The sequence below is a fragment of the Dermacentor variabilis genome, unplaced genomic scaffold, assembly GCF_050947875.1.
Source record: "Dermacentor variabilis isolate Ectoservices unplaced genomic scaffold, ASM5094787v1 scaffold_12, whole genome shotgun sequence".
Lineage (NCBI taxonomy): Eukaryota > Metazoa > Arthropoda > Arachnida > Ixodida > Ixodidae > Dermacentor > Dermacentor variabilis.
Window position 1 is genome coordinate 38,357,535 of NW_027460280.1, and position 17,750 is coordinate 38,375,284.

The 17,750-nt window shown below is 43.5% G+C and overlaps 2 protein-coding genes across 21 annotated transcripts in view; one reads left to right on the forward strand and one right to left on the reverse strand.

The window, feature by feature from the left end:
* hts (adducin 1-like protein hts) overlaps positions 1 to 17,750 on the forward strand; it is a 178,408-nt gene that overhangs the window by 152,093 nt on the left and 8,565 nt on the right. For 4 of the 12 annotated variants that reach the window (XM_075677126.1, XM_075677129.1, XM_075677123.1 and 1 more), the window contains 3 exons: positions 2,608 to 2,676; positions 9,182 to 9,264; positions 11,567 to 11,748. In XM_075677126.1, coding sequence (XP_075533241.1) covers positions 2,608 to 2,676; positions 9,182 to 9,264; positions 11,567 to 11,731 — 317 coding nt within the window. In that variant the 3' untranslated portion in view covers positions 11,732 to 11,748. The remainder of the gene's footprint in view (positions 1 to 2,607; positions 2,677 to 9,181; positions 9,265 to 11,566; positions 11,749 to 17,750) is intronic. The other 8 variants (XM_075677124.1, XM_075677127.1, XM_075677130.1 and 5 more) reach the window with 3 other exon arrangements.
* Positions 1 to 17,750, reverse strand: part of LOC142566264 (uncharacterized) — a 36,760-nt gene that overhangs the window by 7,249 nt on the left and 11,761 nt on the right. For 7 of the 9 annotated variants that reach the window (XR_012825000.1, XR_012825003.1, XR_012825004.1 and 4 more), the window contains 3 exons: positions 8,361 to 8,476; positions 7,566 to 7,661; positions 4,730 to 4,941 (listed from right to left, as the gene is read on the reverse strand). Coding sequence is in view for 2 of the 9 variants with exons in the window: in XM_075677134.1 (XP_075533249.1) it covers positions 7,566 to 7,661; positions 8,361 to 8,476 (212 nt within the window). In the remaining 7 variants the exon portion in view is untranslated. Of the gene's footprint in view, positions 1 to 4,729; positions 4,942 to 7,565; positions 7,662 to 8,360; positions 8,477 to 17,750 lie in introns of those variants that run through there. The other 2 variants (XM_075677134.1, XM_075677135.1) reach the window with 1 other exon arrangement.

Genomic DNA, 17,750 nt, shown 5'->3' on the forward strand with positions numbered 1-17,750 from the left:
TTGCCTCTGACAATCAGATTTCCCTTCTTAAGACGGCAGGGTTCCCTGACTCGATGGTAACGCCAGTGGTGGAAACCCTCCTGCAGAAGGTAAAAGGATTTAGGGGCAAAGCAAGGGTGAGGACGACTACTATGGCCTTAAGACCTGAAGTAGTGCCGTATATTCATAGGGTCGCTCACAACCTAAGGAAGGGGGCAGGCAGGTTTGGAGTCCCCCTTGTCTTTTCAGCCCCTTTTAAGCTGGCGCGGCTCTGCCCCCGCACCTCTCGTGATCCTAAAGGAAGGCAAGGTTGTGGTAAGAACCACACCAAGCCGTATGCAAAATGCAATGTAGGAGTTGTGTATGAAATCCCCCTGGCGTGTGGCAAGTCCTACATAGGGCAGACTGCACGGTGCCTAAATGATCGAGCCAGGGAACGTGAACAAAAGTTAAAGAAAGATGAATTGGCGCACTTACCTGCGCACTGCAATGCCTGTTGCTGTGCACCTCTTTTTGAGGAGATAAAGATTCTGGGGAAGAGCCATGACCAGACTGCACGTGAACTGATGGAGGCTTATCACATAAAAAAGAAAGGCGAAGACTGTGTTAGCGATACCTCCCTTAGGTTGTTTCAATCGGAAATAGATTTTTTTGATAATTGGTTGCCACGCTAAGCTGATGTGTATTCTTGTTTGCTGCGATCTGCGCATGTTCTTTTTGCCTATATATGCCCACGGGCTGCCGTGAATAAAACTGTTTAAAGTTACCGCCCGTGCTTTTTATGTGTTCTCTCCCTCTGTCCCAGTCTTTTTTTGCGGTCAGTATGATATGTTGTAGCATGTGTTAAGGTAATTTTTGTGTTAAATGAGTGGGCTTGTATGTTACATTTACTTTTATGTTGGGAAGCCCACACATTTGAACATCTAGTTCTTAGTACACATGCTCCTTTTTCCCACCTTCTTTGTTAGTACCTTTCTTTTGTCCCCCCTCCTCCTTGTTCGTGGTATGTCTTTCATTCCTTCCTTCAGACATTGCTTAGGCATACAGAACTCAGTTTTCTGCTTATGTTCCATTTTGGGAGCCACATTCACAAGAACGTTGAACTTAAATATGGCCTGCACTTGGTCAGCATTGACATGCTGTCAGCATTGACATGCTGGCCAGTCTTTCTTTCTCTTGAATGTAAACATCGGTGAGTGCTGCTCCTGATCGGGCGGTATTAGATTTAGCCTTGATAGCGATGCATAGTGTTTCCCAAGGCACAGCTTAGGATTTTTTGCCCAGCCAGTGTTGAGACTTTAGGTGTATCTTCAGTACATGCACTTCAGCTGTTGCAAAATAAAAAATTTCCAATCAGAGAGAGAGAGAGAGAGAGAGAGTGTGTGTGTGTGTGTGTGTGTGTGTGTGTGTGTGTGTGTGTGTGTGTGTGTGTGTGTGTGTGTGTGTGTGTGTGTGTGTGCGCGTGCGTGCGTGCGTGCGCACTTTTCTGTTGTCTTACTTTCTTTGCCCTTGTAGATGCACTTTTGCTAGGCTTTGTTGCAATATGCATGCTGTATACTTGTATTTTAAATGTAGGGACAGCTGGGCCAGTTGGTGTGGTAGCATACTTATAAAATAGTGCCACAGATTCATACAGTGAAAAGAAACAACGGGACAGTGTACTGTCCTGTTGTGTCTTTTTGCTTATGGTGTTGGGCTGCTGAGCACGAGGTCACGGGATCGAATCTCGGCCACAGCGGCCGCATTTCGATAGGGCCAAAATGCGAAAATACCTGTGTACTTAGATGTAGGTGCACATTAAGGAACCCCAGTTGGTCGAAATTTCCAGAGTCCTCCACTATGGCGTGTCTCACAATCAGAAAGTGGCTTTGGCATGTAAAACCCTTTTTTTTTTTTTTCTGCTTGCCTCCCTGGCGCTGTTTTATAATTATATTGTAAACTTGCTTTCCTGATATTTTGTTTGTGAACCTGTATGTTACAGCCTTTAGTAGCATGAATACAGTCGCATCAGGCCTAGACAACTTCCTCGCCGATACATTTTCCACCCCCAGCTATAAATGGGGGTATAAACATCCTCCTTATGGAGAGAGGTAGGGGTTGGGTCTTTAGAGAATGAGTGTTTATGGAATGTTTATGGAGCTGCAATTAAACCTCCATGCACAAGAAATGTGTATTGGGCTTTTATTAAAAATTAAGTCTTTACCTGAACTTTCATTTGCTTATTGATGGGAAATTATTATTATTATTATTATTATTATTATTATTATTATTATTATTATTATTATTATTATTAAGTGGGTAGTTTCACTGGATTCTCGGGACTACCAAAGTTGTCTTTTACCTTGGCAGTTTTTGTGTTCACTTGAAAGCTGTATTGCTTAGGGAGCCAGGTATTTGAATTCAGGTAAACTTTATTTGCCCCTCTCACTAGGGCATCCTCTAGTTTATGAACTTTCTTCCAGGCTGTTTGTTTGTTTCAACTTCAATTTTGTTGTGTACTTATTTGCTGCCTCTTTGTTTCCTTCCCCACTTCTCCCCCATTTCCTGTTTTGATTGCACCTGTGACCGTGCTGCTTGTGCACACTCTGCATGCCCTGTGCATGGCACTGCATGAATTTCGCTGTGCAGAGGAAGAGCGTATCGTGCCACAACAGTTTGGGCGGCGAGCGCAGTCTGAGCGCAAGCCCAAGCGCCAGAGTAAGTGTGTGTACTCGGAGCTTACGGCATGGCATGCTTAGTCCGGCTCCTTTTTTACAGCTTCCTTTTTTCTTTTTTTTTCTTTGTGTTTGTGTTCTGGTTTATTATCATAGTGCTTTCCATTGTTTCTCAAGAAGCATTAATATCTCTGCTCTGGTATAAATTCAAATTAAGCTTGTCATATGAATGTGCAACCAAGTCTGATGTGAGGGGGGAGCGAGTGTGCCTTCTTTTCTCTCTAGTTGCCTTTAAGAGGTTTTTGTTCTGTTGCAGTTTTATGGCATTTAGGTGGCAGTTACCTGATTCGGGGCTGCATTGAGAATAAGGACTACTGGGTGCCTCTGTTGCCTTTGGTTTATGCTCTTGATAGCAGGAATATGGGGAGGTAGTTGGCAAGAAGAAATACTAAAGTGCAAACTTGCATCAGGTAGTTCTAATGTTACTGTGAGGTGCCTGTAAATTTCCAGGAAAAGCCAAGGAAACTGCCACGAAAATGAGGCAGTCTCTTAAAACAGCCATTGACTTGCATTGAGTGTGCACATCAGGTCAAGCATCACTTGATGTGACAGCCAAGTTAAAACTGCGACCACAACTTTCTTAATTTCCGCATGTAACAAGCTTCTGCTGTTATAGTTATGCATATACAGTATGTGGGAACAAACCGGAGTTCATAGTATCACTAAGTTAAGCAGTTTGGTATTCATTCTACTTCGAACACAACAAACATTACTGTACTCTTCAGGACAGCTTACATCCTGCTACAATTTGCCTTCTGCAAGTTACTTGTGTCTCTACTTGTAAATATGGAAGTTCATCGTGCAGTTTGCTTTGTCTAGATAGTATGTTTTGGGTGCTTTTGCATTTAATCTTACAACTAAGGGAATCAATGTTTTCCGGCAGCGCCACCCATGGCAAGTGGGACAAAATACCAAAGCTGACAACAAACTGGCTAGTACATGTTTTCGTTGTATTTTTCATTAGACCTGAGTTTCCCAGAAAATGCCACCCCACATCCCACCAAGAATACAAAATCTTATGCTGTGAACCCCCATGAAAGGTAGAAATGTCATCCATCCTACTGTAGCGTGAAGCTACAAAGGAAACCTACAGATTTCTCTTTTTGAGAAACTGTTCGGGGTTTCCTTTATAGTGCCGTCCTGCAGTACGGGTATACTACATTCTTCCCTTTAATGAACCTCCCTCCACCTTACAGGCATCCAAACTGCTTTGCCATATTAAATTTTTTCAAATTTTCATGATGCCACAATCTTTAATGTACGAATGCATGAATAGTGATACACGAAATTGGAATGCTTCTCTATGCTTTTTTCAGCAGTAACATTCTCATGGCACTGTTCAGTGCACAATTTAAGAAGCCTATATGAATTGTGGCAACAATGACACTGTTGATATCCATGTACTATCTTCTAGGCTCTTCCTGCCTACTGTTACTTCGTGTTAATACCTTCTATTGGCTTTCTCCTAATGTAATTAGGGGGATTCCTTGCACTGGAAGAGAGAAAAAAACATTAACAGTGTTTGCCGATTCAAGTGAGCTAGCTACATTTTAGAGCACAGCTTCTCAACACAATAGCAGAGTTTCAGCGCCAAATCAGTCCGTACAGGTTATGGTTCAGTGTCAAATTACACTGTGTTTTTATCTATGCTTCCACAGATGCAAACAGCACATGTTATACAAAGGGGAGGACGATGTCATGGCTGTGATACAAGAGAGCATGTGCCTGTCTGGCCAGAAATTCCCAAAGTAAATCCAGTAAAAACTGCAGCACAAAATTTGCATCCTAATAAAGGTCTCGCACTGTACTTCCTAAGGTGCACAATTACAATCATTGAGAAGCAATTTTATAATGAGTGGATTGCTTGAGTTGTTGTATGTTATGCTGAGGTTAATCCTGAGAACAGTTTATGGGCCTAGATGTGCTTCATTGCATAAAAAACTTACTATACTAGGTGCTCTTGAGAGACGAAGCAGTGACAGTACGCTACACCTTGGTGATGAAATGCTGAAAGTCCTCCAGGTTTGTTACAAGTTTATTTTTTTATTTTTTGAGTGCACAATGGGTCAGGCAGGGCATGTTCTGAAGACGTCATTAGATGTCCTTTCTCAAAGATTTCAAGCCACTTCAATATCTGACTGTCCACATCCTGGGGGTCGCAACTCTGTTTTGGAACATTTGGCCATTTGTCAGCGGTGGTGCTTTTCCACGATCGTTGTAATTCAGGAAAGTTCATACTGCATTTCAGCTGTGAAAGACAAGCAAGGAAAATGAAAGGAGACAGTAGGCCCTTAGGTTTCTTTTGACCTTGCTGGCCTTGTACCTGCACTACATCGAGTTGGACTAATTTTTTGCAAATTTCTACCAGAAATGTGGGCCAAAGAAGTGGGAGTTTAGATAGGGGTCCCAAATCTTCAGGCACTGATGGGCTTTGCGTGTGCCGGAATTGGGAGTGTGCAGGAATGGTCAGATTTTAAGCTTTGCAGTCGTGCTCTACATATTCATGCATAGCCGCTGCAGCTTAAAAGCAATGCTACCACAAAATATGTGAGTAAATTGCTATGCCTAATGCATTTCTTTGTTAATATCAATTCTTAGTATTAACATAAAGCTATTGGCTGGTTTAGTGTCTGGTTTAAGACGATGTATTTCTGTTCACTGAAGTATGGGCATGCCAGGTGGAACCTTCCCATTTTAGGCCTTTATACTGAGGAATGATAGTGATCTCAAAAACAGGGGTGTTGCATCACTGTCGTTGTGCGATTTATGTGAAATGAGAAAGCAATGCAGGCAGGCCCCGCTCATCCTGTAGTGATCTCTTGCCCACTTCATTACTAGTCACTCCTCAGTGTTGAGTCAGTCAGAAATCTAGTCAGATTTGGTGTAAGAAAAGAGGTGTTGCTTAAATAGGTCCTTCCGTGCATGTTGATGTGTACCTTTTGGAGCAAGTTTTGGGTGTCTTGTCATTGTGAGAACCTGCTGCAATGGTTCAGTGGCTATGGCATCCTACTGCTGAGCAGGAGGTGACTCATCCGTTGTGCCGCAGGTCAGGGGAAACGGAATGCACGAATGCATGTGTACTGTTGTTTGGGTGCACATTATGGCATCTCTCATGGTTCGTGCGTTGTTTTAGGACATTAAACCCCTTCACTAAAGCTATATGGGAAAAATAGTGTGCCTAATCCAAACCACAAACTATTTGCATCTATCGCACACACAGAGGCAAGGAATCTATTTCATTGGGGCTCCAGAATTTTTGGGGCCCCGTAATATTTTTCTCACCAGAGCAACAACAGAACAGCACCAACATTTGAAAGTATTGCCTCATGTCATCCTTCACACACTCACATGTACCATCCATTGGGTGAACATTAAGGAACCCCGGGTAGTCAACATTAATATGGACAGGGTGTCTACCAACTGGGAAAACCCGGAATTCTGAGGAATTAGCTGCAATTTTATTGAAAGGGTCGAAAGTCGGGGTAATGCTGGCTCGAATAACTGACGGGAATCGTAATGAATCATGTTTGACGCCCTGTCGTCGGCTGGAGGAGTTGCCAGTGTAAAGTCAACGACCAACTTTCCGGATTCCCGATAATTTGAACGGCTTCGCAGCACCACCACTTACCCCATAGTCAATGTATTGGAACGTCTGAAAATTCCGCACGCAAGAACTATTCACCGTCCGATTTTCCGGATGTTTTGCCGTGACCGCAGGTGCAAAACGGCATTAATCAAAGCCACCACCGCTGCCATTTTGATTACCTTGCCGCCTCGAACCGGCGCTCTCGCATGCAGATCCGCTGGCATCCGTAGCCACGACTGCGGCAACGCTAGGCCTAGCTGCTTCGACGTTCACTATGAAGCTTCTTGCCATTGGGTGCCATATTTTTCATTGAAAGCACTCGCTGGTTCGGCAATGGCACCGATTTTGCCTTTGTGGTCCTCGCGATAGGCTTTGAAGCTCGGAAAGCATGGTGCGTGGCATAATGCCGGTTCCCAAAAGTCAGCTTTGGCTTTGTACAGAAATGTTACTTGGTGAAGCATACGTAAAAGTATTGCAGTGAAGCATAACAAGCGTAGGAAGGGGCTGTTGCCACGGGACACAGTATCTATTTTTTAATCATACACGCAGGCACCCGGTATTTCCTGTCGCAGTACGAGCACCAATATGCCTAATACGTGTACCGACAAGCCTGCAGAGCGTTTTAGAATGTGCCTGGGGCAGATTGAGCCCTTCAGGGCAGTAAATTACATGCATTTTTTTCCAACCGGCCAATTTTTCAGACGTTTTTGCGGCCCCTAGGGAGTTAGAAAAATCAGATGTGGACTTTGCAACTGACCAAGAGGATGCTTCAAATGGTCCGTGGGGCGAACGAGTGGCGGAAGGCGGGCAAGAACAGAAAGGACCTACGCATTGAGGAATGAACGGGAAAGGAAGCTTGCTGCCACTGTTTTGAGCTCAAAAAACAGTCCCTTATCCAAACCAAAATAAACTCTTTAAAGCAGTGAAACACAACACTGAGGCGTCGTGCGCGAGCTGAGAGTGTCAGGGCATTTGAGGTTGACTTACGAGCTGTTGAGAGAGAATCTCAATTGTGACACAGTTCGGGCCTCATACCACTGAGCTTTCCATCAGTTGATAGAAATAGCTCATGTTTGAAAATATTTGCTTCTATATTCATCTCCTTTTTATTTGTATTTGAGAATGTCAGACTCGATTTGCCTTTTTTTTTTTTTTTTTTTTGAAGACATCTTATTTGCTGTGCATTCTACTAACCCCTCCCTTCTATTGTCTTTTTGAATAAACTAAACACTGCTCCTTAGTATTCAAACTGGATTCAGTTGTCTTTATTTTCTTCACATGCTTACTAGAGTGACAGCATCGGGTGATGTGGTCTCAGCCCGTCTTGATATAAAACAGTCCTGTGCCATCCAGGGAATTTTGCAAAGGCACTCGGTGAAAACCTGGAAAATTCAGGGAATTTAGGAATGCCAACTTGGTAGACACCCTGATGGAGCCCCTTACTACAGCATGCCTCATAATCAGATCGGGGTTTTTGCACAGAAAACCCCAGAATAATTACACGTACACGCACATACACACTGTCCTGCTCACTTGCCTCACATTTCTGGTCCTAAGGATCTGTCATTACATTTTCGGGTGCTTTTTCATATTGATTATGCAACAGTTACTCTAGTTTACAATGCGTGGCAGAAGCAGCATTCTTATTCAAGGCCTCTTTGTCAAGATCATTTCATTGTTGGGAATTCCAGTATGCAGGCAGGGCTTATGAGCCATTTGAGGGCAGTGACACGGCACTGCACAATGCAATTATAGTAAATTAAGCAGTGCTTCAAACTAGCAGTTCTTTGTGAAGTGTTGTCATGCCAAAAGAATTGTGCGCTGGTTGAGCGAGGTACAGTAAACTTTCTCGCATAAGCCCGATGGTAAACTACTTGATGCCGACACCCTGTCCAGACTTCATATATCTTGAGCAGAAGTGAGGGTTGACAAAGATTCAGGCAGCTAGGCATTCTAAAACCTATTTACTATGAAAGACAATTTGGGAAAATGGAGTCGCAGTGTGAAGCGCTAGCAGACAGGCCTTGTGTCAGGTGGGGATGCAAAGACAGTAAAAAAAAGGAAAGGTTGAGCAAACTCACCAGCCATTTCCATGTCTTTACATCTTTGTGGTATAACTCCGAACAGTCTCCAGAAGGCTGGGTGTGTGTAACCATGGTGAGACGATGAAAGCTTATTGCAATGCTCCCTATGAATCCTGCATTAATGAAAATATGAAATTTGCACGCGTTGTGAAAAACATCCCTGGAACATGTGTAAAAAGGTGATAGGTGAAAGTTTTTAATAGTCACCTTGCTCACAAGTGAACAAAAATGCACAGTCACTGTGTGGCATTTGCCTTGTTTCACATTTCTGCATTTGTTATTGCATTAAGGTTATAGGTAGAGCGTAGCCTTTTCATGGGGTTGACACTTTTTCACATAACTCTGCTTGAGGTGCTATATATTAAAGGCCCATTCCTAGTGTAATTAGCCACAGCCATTGACACAATGTACACTGATTTCTGTAAAAATAAAGACTTGGTTCGCAAGCATATGTATAATGTTCAGTAATATAACAAATTTAAACTATTATGACCATATTTGCCAAAATGGGCAGTTTACACCAGAGCACTTTTACTGGACGTGATGCTGCAGTGTTTTTTTTTTTTTCTACATCCTCCTTATGCGATGTACTATGCCATTTCTTCCACTGCCGTGTCACCTTTGTGCACACAAGAACTATCAATGTTATGTAATGACCTAATTCATTACTTCATCTTGTTTTTTCGCATATTTTGCATCACTACATTGCTTTAAAAGGGGGGGGGGGTGAAAGTCTTTTTTTTTTTTTTTTTTTTTTTAAGTGTTGTGTGGCTGCAATTTCTAGCTAGCATGTGCTTTATTCCTAGCTGTCATTGCAGGTGATGCGCCAGTGAATGGGGATGAGAAGCTGAGGTCAGCGGAGAGTGGAGACGTTTCAGCAGCATCGCGCAGCAGCAAAGAGGTTCATACTGACTTTTTATCTACCCAATTTCCTCACTCTTTTGTTGTTCTAAATGCGACTAGAACAACAGAAAACGTGTATGGCTCATTGCTATTCCTTGATACTCAAATTCATAAGTTGCTTTGATTAGGCATGCATTAATGGAGGACTCAAGAAATGCATTTTATGTGCACATGCCTTTTGTTATCAGCTCCTTCATTCTTGTCTCCTATGAACACTTCATTACTTGTCTTCATGGCATGATGATTCTTCACCACAGCACTTGTATATATTGTTCCTGCTTGTAGCACTGGTGCTGAGGTGGGCTTACATGCACACCTCAGCTGATACAGCTGTCCTCAAGAACTCTCTCCTTGTTAGGTGAATGGAACATCAATAATATGGACCTAATGGAACAAGCAGGACGCAAAATCTCCACTCCACTAGGAAAGCACAAAGGAAGATCTTTCTATGACGCACCTTTATATATTGCATTGATGAATGCTGTGGTGATCCTATCGAGACCAGCTTGCATACTGGTTTGGGTGGAAAAGCAGCAGTTCCTTTCTGATAGAGTTAAAGTTAGCATCTCCTGCTTGGTAATTACCATTTGAAATCTTCATTTTTGCATAGCCAGCACCCACTGAATGTTGCACATATTTATAATGGATACCTAACTGTCTTGCGAAATTCGATACATCGCAGGTTATAACTTGCTTTCGAGGGCCATTTAGGAGCTTCGGCTCATTAAATTAAAAAATCCATTTGGAAAGTGTTAGTGTGCACGTAAGAGCAAATGTAAGAATATCATCCACCTAGTATTTGCAATTTAATTTATCTTTGACCCAATGCTCTACACAAGAATGTCATCCACCCAGTATTTGTAATTTGAATGATCTCTGACCCAATGCTCTACACAAGAACAAGTGACAGCTTGGTTAGCCGAGCGCTAAAGCTTCTTGAAATGTGGTTATCCTTGTTTTGCAGTGTCCCTAGAGTGATAACGTTAAGTCATGCCCATCATTTTAACTTCTGCTTGCGTCAACCAAAAGTGATGGCAACATGTTCTAACCTGCGTACTTTTGCAACTATATGTGCGCGCTCTGTCCTGTCGCCTTCTTCCTTCCTTTTTACAATTTGTGCACTAAAAAGGATTTTTCATTGTCTAAAGAATACCACTATAAGGCATTACAATTTTTGATATTTTCTAGTGCCTGCAAATGCAGTGCAGAATACAAACAGTTGCATGCACCATAACACCAAGCCAAATTACACAAATCTTCTGCAGCAAGAATGCGAACAGTTCCTTGCGGGTGTTAGAAATAGAATCGCATGTAGAACATCTTTCCTTCACAGCAGATTTTGATCTGCCATTTAACATTAGTAGTAATGCTTGGATTAGCAGTTTAAATGTGGCTTCTGCATAGTAGTGCTTAGCTTTTCAGTGAGCAAAACATTGTTTGGGTATCATGGCAGATTGACTCAGAATGTTTAATTGCTAATGGCACACTGTAATAAAACACCTAATCAAAGTTATTGACCAGTCAGCTGTTACATCTAATCAAGTAGCATGAGTTTCACAGATGTCATGTGAACATCCCTTCATGTTTGTTATAGACATTTGAGTATTGTCTGACAGCACAGTCTGGGGCTGCTAGGTGCATGATACGGTATGTGCTGTTCAAATCCATGCCCCATGCGGTGGCACCCTCTGTATTTAAAAGCATATCTTAAAGGCTGTGCTTTTGGGGAGCTCGAAATACGTCGTAGATGTCAGATTTTGGACACCACTTATACAGTTAGCATTTCTATGCTTTGCGAGCTATTCCTGCTGCCTGCACATCCTTTCTCCAAGTGGGAAAGCAGGATCAAAATCTGACTCCAGAAATGTTTATTTCTGGGTTTGCCTTAGAAATTGCTCATTGGTATTGCAATTTGTTCGTTTTCTGTAAAATGAAGTGATGATTTCGCGATTTTCAGGTCATGGTATAAATTTGACTTGTGCGTCTTGTGCAGTAGGTGATTGTGTAATGCCTGCTTTCTTAGATCAAGCTGTTGTGGCTGTTAAATGTGTTAGTAGACCTTGGGGGTGTCATGCATAGCTCAGTTGTGTATGCTTCTCGCATATTGGGTTTGTTCTTTCCTGCAGCTTTTCTTGGAGTTGGAGAAAAACCTGTGGTTGAATGCAGCCAAAACCCCCATTCTGAAGCAGTGTAATTAATTTAGCCACTGTGAGGGGAACTGTATGTTCATCTTAAAAAAACTGAGTTTATTGGCTAGATAACACTGATAGGCATGCCTATGGCATTCTGGTCTTCCTCAGCAGAGCTCGCCTGTGAAGGACGTCGAGGGTGAGTCACCCAAAAAGGACAAGAAGAAGAAAAAGGGGGGCTTGCGGACACCCTCATTTCTTAAGAAGAAGAAGCACCGTAAGGAGAAGGAGGACAAAGAAAAGGCTGCCTCTGAGTGGCAGAACCGAAGCCAGTAGCCCCCATCCATTTGCAAGTGAGCCTACTGATCTATGTCACCTAGCTGCGCTATTTCTGCAGTGCTCTCGGTTGCTCCTGGTAGTTTGGTGCAAGTGTACTTCAAACAGGCTTGGAACTAAGCAAAAGTTCTGTGCATGTATGTCATGTAAGCCATCACCCTTGTGCTGGCTTTATGGCTCTTGGCTGCTTGTGGATTACATCAGAGAAAGAGTGGCATGTTCCCTGCCATGGTTGACCTTTAAAAGAACATCTATAAGTAGCCAAAGTAATGCAAGTGTCCAGCAAAATATTTCTCATTGCCTGTGCACGAGTGGGTCAGCATCTTGCGTTCTTTCTTTTTTTTTTTTTTTATGTCCCTTTGTCAGGAATCAAGTGTCACTTGATTCCACTAAGGTACCCACCACGGTAGCTTAGTGGCTATGGCTCTATGCTGCCGAGCTCAAGGTCACAAGTTTGATACTGGCTGTGGCAGCCATTTGGTGAGCCCAAAATGCAAAAACGGCTGTGTACTTAGATTTAGGTGCACGTTAAATGGACACTAAAGGCAAATATAAAGTCAGGCTAAAGTCATATTTTATTTCTCTAAAATGTCTAAGCTGTCAGTACCATTATTGAGAATAGAGCTTCCATAAATCAGAAATTAAGGTAAATATAGGACACAATTTGAGACTCTACCAGGACATTCTGGTACTAGCCCGATGACGTTATCCGCCTGATGGCATTACTCACTGACACCAGTAAAAGGTGGTGATGTTTGCAATGTCACACTGCCTCGCTTATGGCGGAGGTTTTGAATTGCACCAGAGGAATTCTCTCTAGAACAGTCTTCGCACAAAACAAGTGCTCTGAGGTGTCCAAAATGGTATTCTAAAGGGATACTGAACAAAACTTTTACCGCAGAGGTTTTTAGCCCAGATGAAAGCTTGGGTGCTGAAATAGGTTAACACAACATTGTCTTCAGGCAGAAACCATAGGGAAATAATGTACTTATCACAAAATACATCTAGCGGCCGTGACGTGAACTAGAGGAAGTGACGCTTCTGTGACGTTGTCTGTACCAGATACCAGCGTGCCAACCATCGCCTGCGTTTCTCCATCCGCATGGACAGGGACGGACAGCAGCGAACGTCTCAACTGCGCTGTTGCTCACGGCTGCATACTTGTTTTCGCAAGCGGTGCTTGTGCCCAAGTCTTCAAAATTGCCGTTAATGTTGTGTGCTGCTTTGTAATGTGATCAGTGCAGCACCTGGCACAACGCAGGAGAATGCCTCTACGCTGCTGCGCACAAGGGTGTAAGAAAACTATCGTCGGGTGAGGCAAGCATGCCATACCTTTCCGGCAGAGCCGAAGCTTCGAAGGATATGGATTCATGCTGCATGCCTATTGCAACTAACATGGGTGCAGAGAGCAAAGCGTGCGGACGTCGGGCAAGTGCCGGCTGCCTCTGTTGCTGCCATAATTTCATACAATAATTACTAGAGGGAACTCTCGCACTGTCTTTAGGAGCAGCAAGGGGGACGATTCAGCCAGCATGGGAAGTACGTGGATTAGCCTAAACCTCATCCTTCTGGCTTCAAATGGCTTCGTTACTTTGTAAACTCATCAGTTTCAACAAAGTACTGCGTAATAAATAACTAGATAAACATAATTAAAATCATCCAAAGGCAGTATTAGAAGGCAAGACCTCTAGCACAGAAGCCTGATATTGAAACCATTACACCACGAATGCTTGCATTGACAAGCAACATAAAACGCCCTTATGAATTTATCGTAGGCAAGCCAATCCCTGGAGGTGCTTGGCGCATTTCGATTTGGCCACCTCGACAATCTGAATTGTCACAATTAGCGATTGTGTGTGTTTGCAGCGTCTTCTACACTTTGAAAAGTATAGATTGCTCTGAAGTTTATGATAATTAAGGTATGAAAAGCGTAATAAACAAAGCCACAAGAGCATCTTAATCCACAAGCACAAACATCGGACAGTGTCGTCATTCCCATGGTGGCTGAACAATCGCAGCACCAGAGTTCCCTTTAGTAATTAGTATTGTAGGAAGCTCTATGGCTGCTGCTGCAAGCCGGCACACATGACGTCACGGCAGTCGGCGTGCAGTCGCCATGCAATCGCAATCCTCCAAAAATACCAGCCATCCATTTAAAAATATGTGAAATGAACGCTGTGTCAGAATAGTTACATCTTCAGTCTAATTTAGACTTTTCCCTCATTTTTGATATTTCCATTCGGTATCCCTTTAACAGTCCATGTTGACCTTATATTTACCTTTAGTGTCACTTTATAGAACTCGTGGTGGTCAAAATTAACTATGCCTCATTATCAGATCATAGTTTTGACCCACAGAACCCCAGAATTTTTCTTTTCTTTTTTTAAGGAATAAGGTATTACAGCATGTTAATATTCATGGTGAGCGGTAGCACTTCTAGTCCATGCAATTTAGGAATTGTGTACCTTGTTGTTCGAATATGCACTTGTGTAGTAGTTATTGGGCTTCTCTTTCTTCATTTTTCATTAAGAATAATGAAATAAAAGCAGGTTCTCAGATTTTCTGGCCTTGGGGAACTCCACTAGCTTTCCCAGAGTGCTGCAGAACCTGCTCCCCTCATCCTCTTTCCACCAATGTGCTTATACGCACTCAGTATAATGGCTCATTGAAGCTTTCCGAAAATGTAAAGGGGATGAATTGGGGGTCTTGCTACATGTTCAGCACTTCAAGCACTGAAGTGCTGGTATGTCTCGGGGAATGGGTGAGGGGCAGGGCCACATCCCTCAGACCCATATAACCAAAGTAGCACCACCACCACTGTTCTGTCTCAGTGTGCGGCCTCGGTTATTTATGGTTCTGAGTGTTATGTTTAACTTCAAAGGCCATCGCCCTTTATGAATAACCTGCAATACATAGACAAGCAATGTTTTTTTCCCTGTGCCGCTTCGCACCTTGCAGCCATAAATGCCATCTTCTGGCAAAAATAGTGTTCAGCACACCTTTTTTTTTTTTTTTTGCAAACAAATGTAAACTTACTCGCACTGTAGAATCATCAATATACCTATTACTATGCTGAGCCTATACGCCCGTGTTGCCTGGCCTGAGCGGTGCCCCTCGCATGCATCGAAACTGCGTCATGCTGGCACCGATGCACGTGAACCATGAATAACGCATCCCACATGTCCATCACAATATGCTGTTTAAGCGGTCAATGTCATCATCCGTCTGCTACAAAAGTTAAACAAGTGGTTCTCAGCATGCAGAACTTGCTCACGTGTTGTAAACTACTCATGAGCGCAAATTAAAAGTGCTCAGCAATGAGTCTCACAATGATGAGCCTTGCGTGCTGTTGCCATGTGGGCCTCTCACCGCTCGTAGACAAGTGTGGATGTGGGGTGCAATGGCTTCGTTACATTCAAAATGCAATGCAATATATATTTCCTAAGTTGATAAATGGTGTAGTGAATGGGGATAAACGGAATGGTTCAGATGCGTTGTGACCACTTGCGGAACAGAGTTCGAGAACCCATTGGTAAAAAAAAAAAATTATCTCTACACAGCTTGTTGAACATGTCATATGAGCTCTGTATTGAACTAACACATTAATCAATGAAGTCGCAGCTCATTGGTTCATGTGGTGCAAAGAGCACATCTGCATAAATTTCTGAAATATTGTTACTACTTTTTCTGTGGCGCTAACTCAAGTTGTCATGTGGTATCGCTATTGGAGAGGAATTCCTAATTTCATATGGGTCAACAACTGCCCATAAAGAAGGATGTGTGTAGTGCCATCTTTTGTATTGTCAAAGGTGGATGTCAGCAAGAATGACTTGACGTGTCACACACATTCCCAGACATGTAACATGACCAAGTAATTGTGAAGCATGGTTCGTTGGTATACCAAAATGTGTTACAAGGCATCTTGTAGTGTTCACCAGAACCATGTAGTGATTTCTGGGACCCATTGGTTCATAGCTGAAATTAGCTTAATGCCATCTTACTGAATTATCGCGAAAAGCAACTGGCGTTGTTTGCTCCTATTGGTTAGCACATACATGCTTTGTCAAATGTTTTCTCTAGAACCTTTCTTATTCCTTGTATGGTGCACAAGTACATGTTCCATGCATTTACCTATTCATAAAGCAAAATTCCTTCCCTGCATTCTCCCATACCGGAGCTCGAGGATTGCGTGACACACATGTCACGCCTTCATTTTTTTTCTCCTCTTTTTCGTGGTGTGCTGCATTTTCGCTGACGGTGTCGCGTGCAAGCTGTTGGGATTCTCATTTCGCGCAGCGCACAATCTTGCGCGCTGTGCAGGAGGACACCTGACTAGCGTTGTCAGTGTTACACGAATACTGAGGCAGACACAAGCAGATCACAGAACATGATCGCGCACTGGAGCACGGTAGAAAACGAGTTTCGGTGTTTACGCATGTGACTGCACAACGTGGGAACAAGCCGACGAAGCGAAAGTACCCTATTTACTAGATTATAATGCGCCCTCAATTGTAACACGCACCCGTTTTCCATGGGGAAAAAAACGGAGTACAATACCGCGCACCTCGTGCTTTCATATAGAAATACTATTTTCTCTCATTTGGAAAATGATTTATTCCCAATACACTAAAGTTGCAATGAATAAAAACACAAATGGGAGCGGCATACCTTGCCGCCAAGATTTTCACTGCGCCAGTACAACTCGCATGGGGCAATATATATCACTCATCGTCGCTATCATACAACTCCTTAATTTTTGCTATCAACAGACCAAAGTATGTCATCCTCTGTGCCACCCATGGCATTCGAAATCCCGCAATTTTTAAAGGCCTTGTTGATCATGGCAAATGGGGTCGTGCACCATGCATCTTTATCCATCCAGCAAAGTCCTGCAGTGAGGCAGGCTTCATTTTATTGGCGGGCAGGAATTCGTGGCAGCCACTGACAAGCCGTTTGTTGTAGAGCGCCCGAATTCCATCTTTCTCTGTCTTGTTCAAACAGACATTGAGCGGCTGGAGCTGCGATGTCATGCCGCTGGGTATCACGACACGGTCGGTGTTGCATGCAGCCAGCTTGTCTTTGATACGCTGGTCAAGGTGGCACCTGAATGCATTGAGCACAAGCATCCCACTCAGACCTGAACTGCCGCCGGGTCTCTTCCACCAAACGTTATCAATCCAGTCAGCGACCAAGTCCGTGGTCATCCAACCTTTTTCATTTGCGCGCACAATCACGCCACTCAGAAACACGATTCCTTTCGGGAGTGTCTTCCACCTGAAAATAAGATACGGAGGCAGCTTGTGCCCATCCACAGTGCAACAAAGCATTACGGTGACTAGTTTTTTCATGGCCGGAAGAGAAAATGCGCACTGCTTCGCCCCCTCCTTTTCAACGGTTGCAGTGGCAGGCGTGTCAAAGTAGAGCGGTGTCTGATCGACATTTCCAATCTGTAAGGAGTGGTAGCCGTTTCTATGGCGCAACTTCGAAATGTACCACTGAAAACTGCAATTTCTCTTCATATTCTTCGGGCAGATTTTGACATATCCCTGTCCGCCTTCGAAGGTAAAAGCCTTTTCATAAAAAAATCAATAGCCAGCACCTGCTTGCTTTGAAGTCACTCCGCCTTAGCCCTTTCTGTAGGGCTAACTACATCGCCCGTACTTTGAGCAGATTGGTAATCACAGGCCGCTGTGCCGCTCACTGTTCTTGCACATATTCCGCGAGCAGCTCTTCTGTTTCAGCGAAGTGTCCCTACTTTGGTCCACTGAAACCCTTCCTTGTTGCTTTGCTGGCAAAAATATTCTCCTTCTGTTTGCGCCAGTCCCGCACGCAAGTTTCTGGAACTACCGAATGCCCGTGATGCAGCCCGATTTCCATCCGTGTCTGCGCACATGAAAACTTTCCTTTTAAATGCAGCATCATCGTGGACTCGGCGTGACTTCGCAGTCGGCGCTTCCATGCTGATTGAATAAATGCAGAAAACTGGAAGACAGGCTGTAGACTAGGTTACACCAGCGCC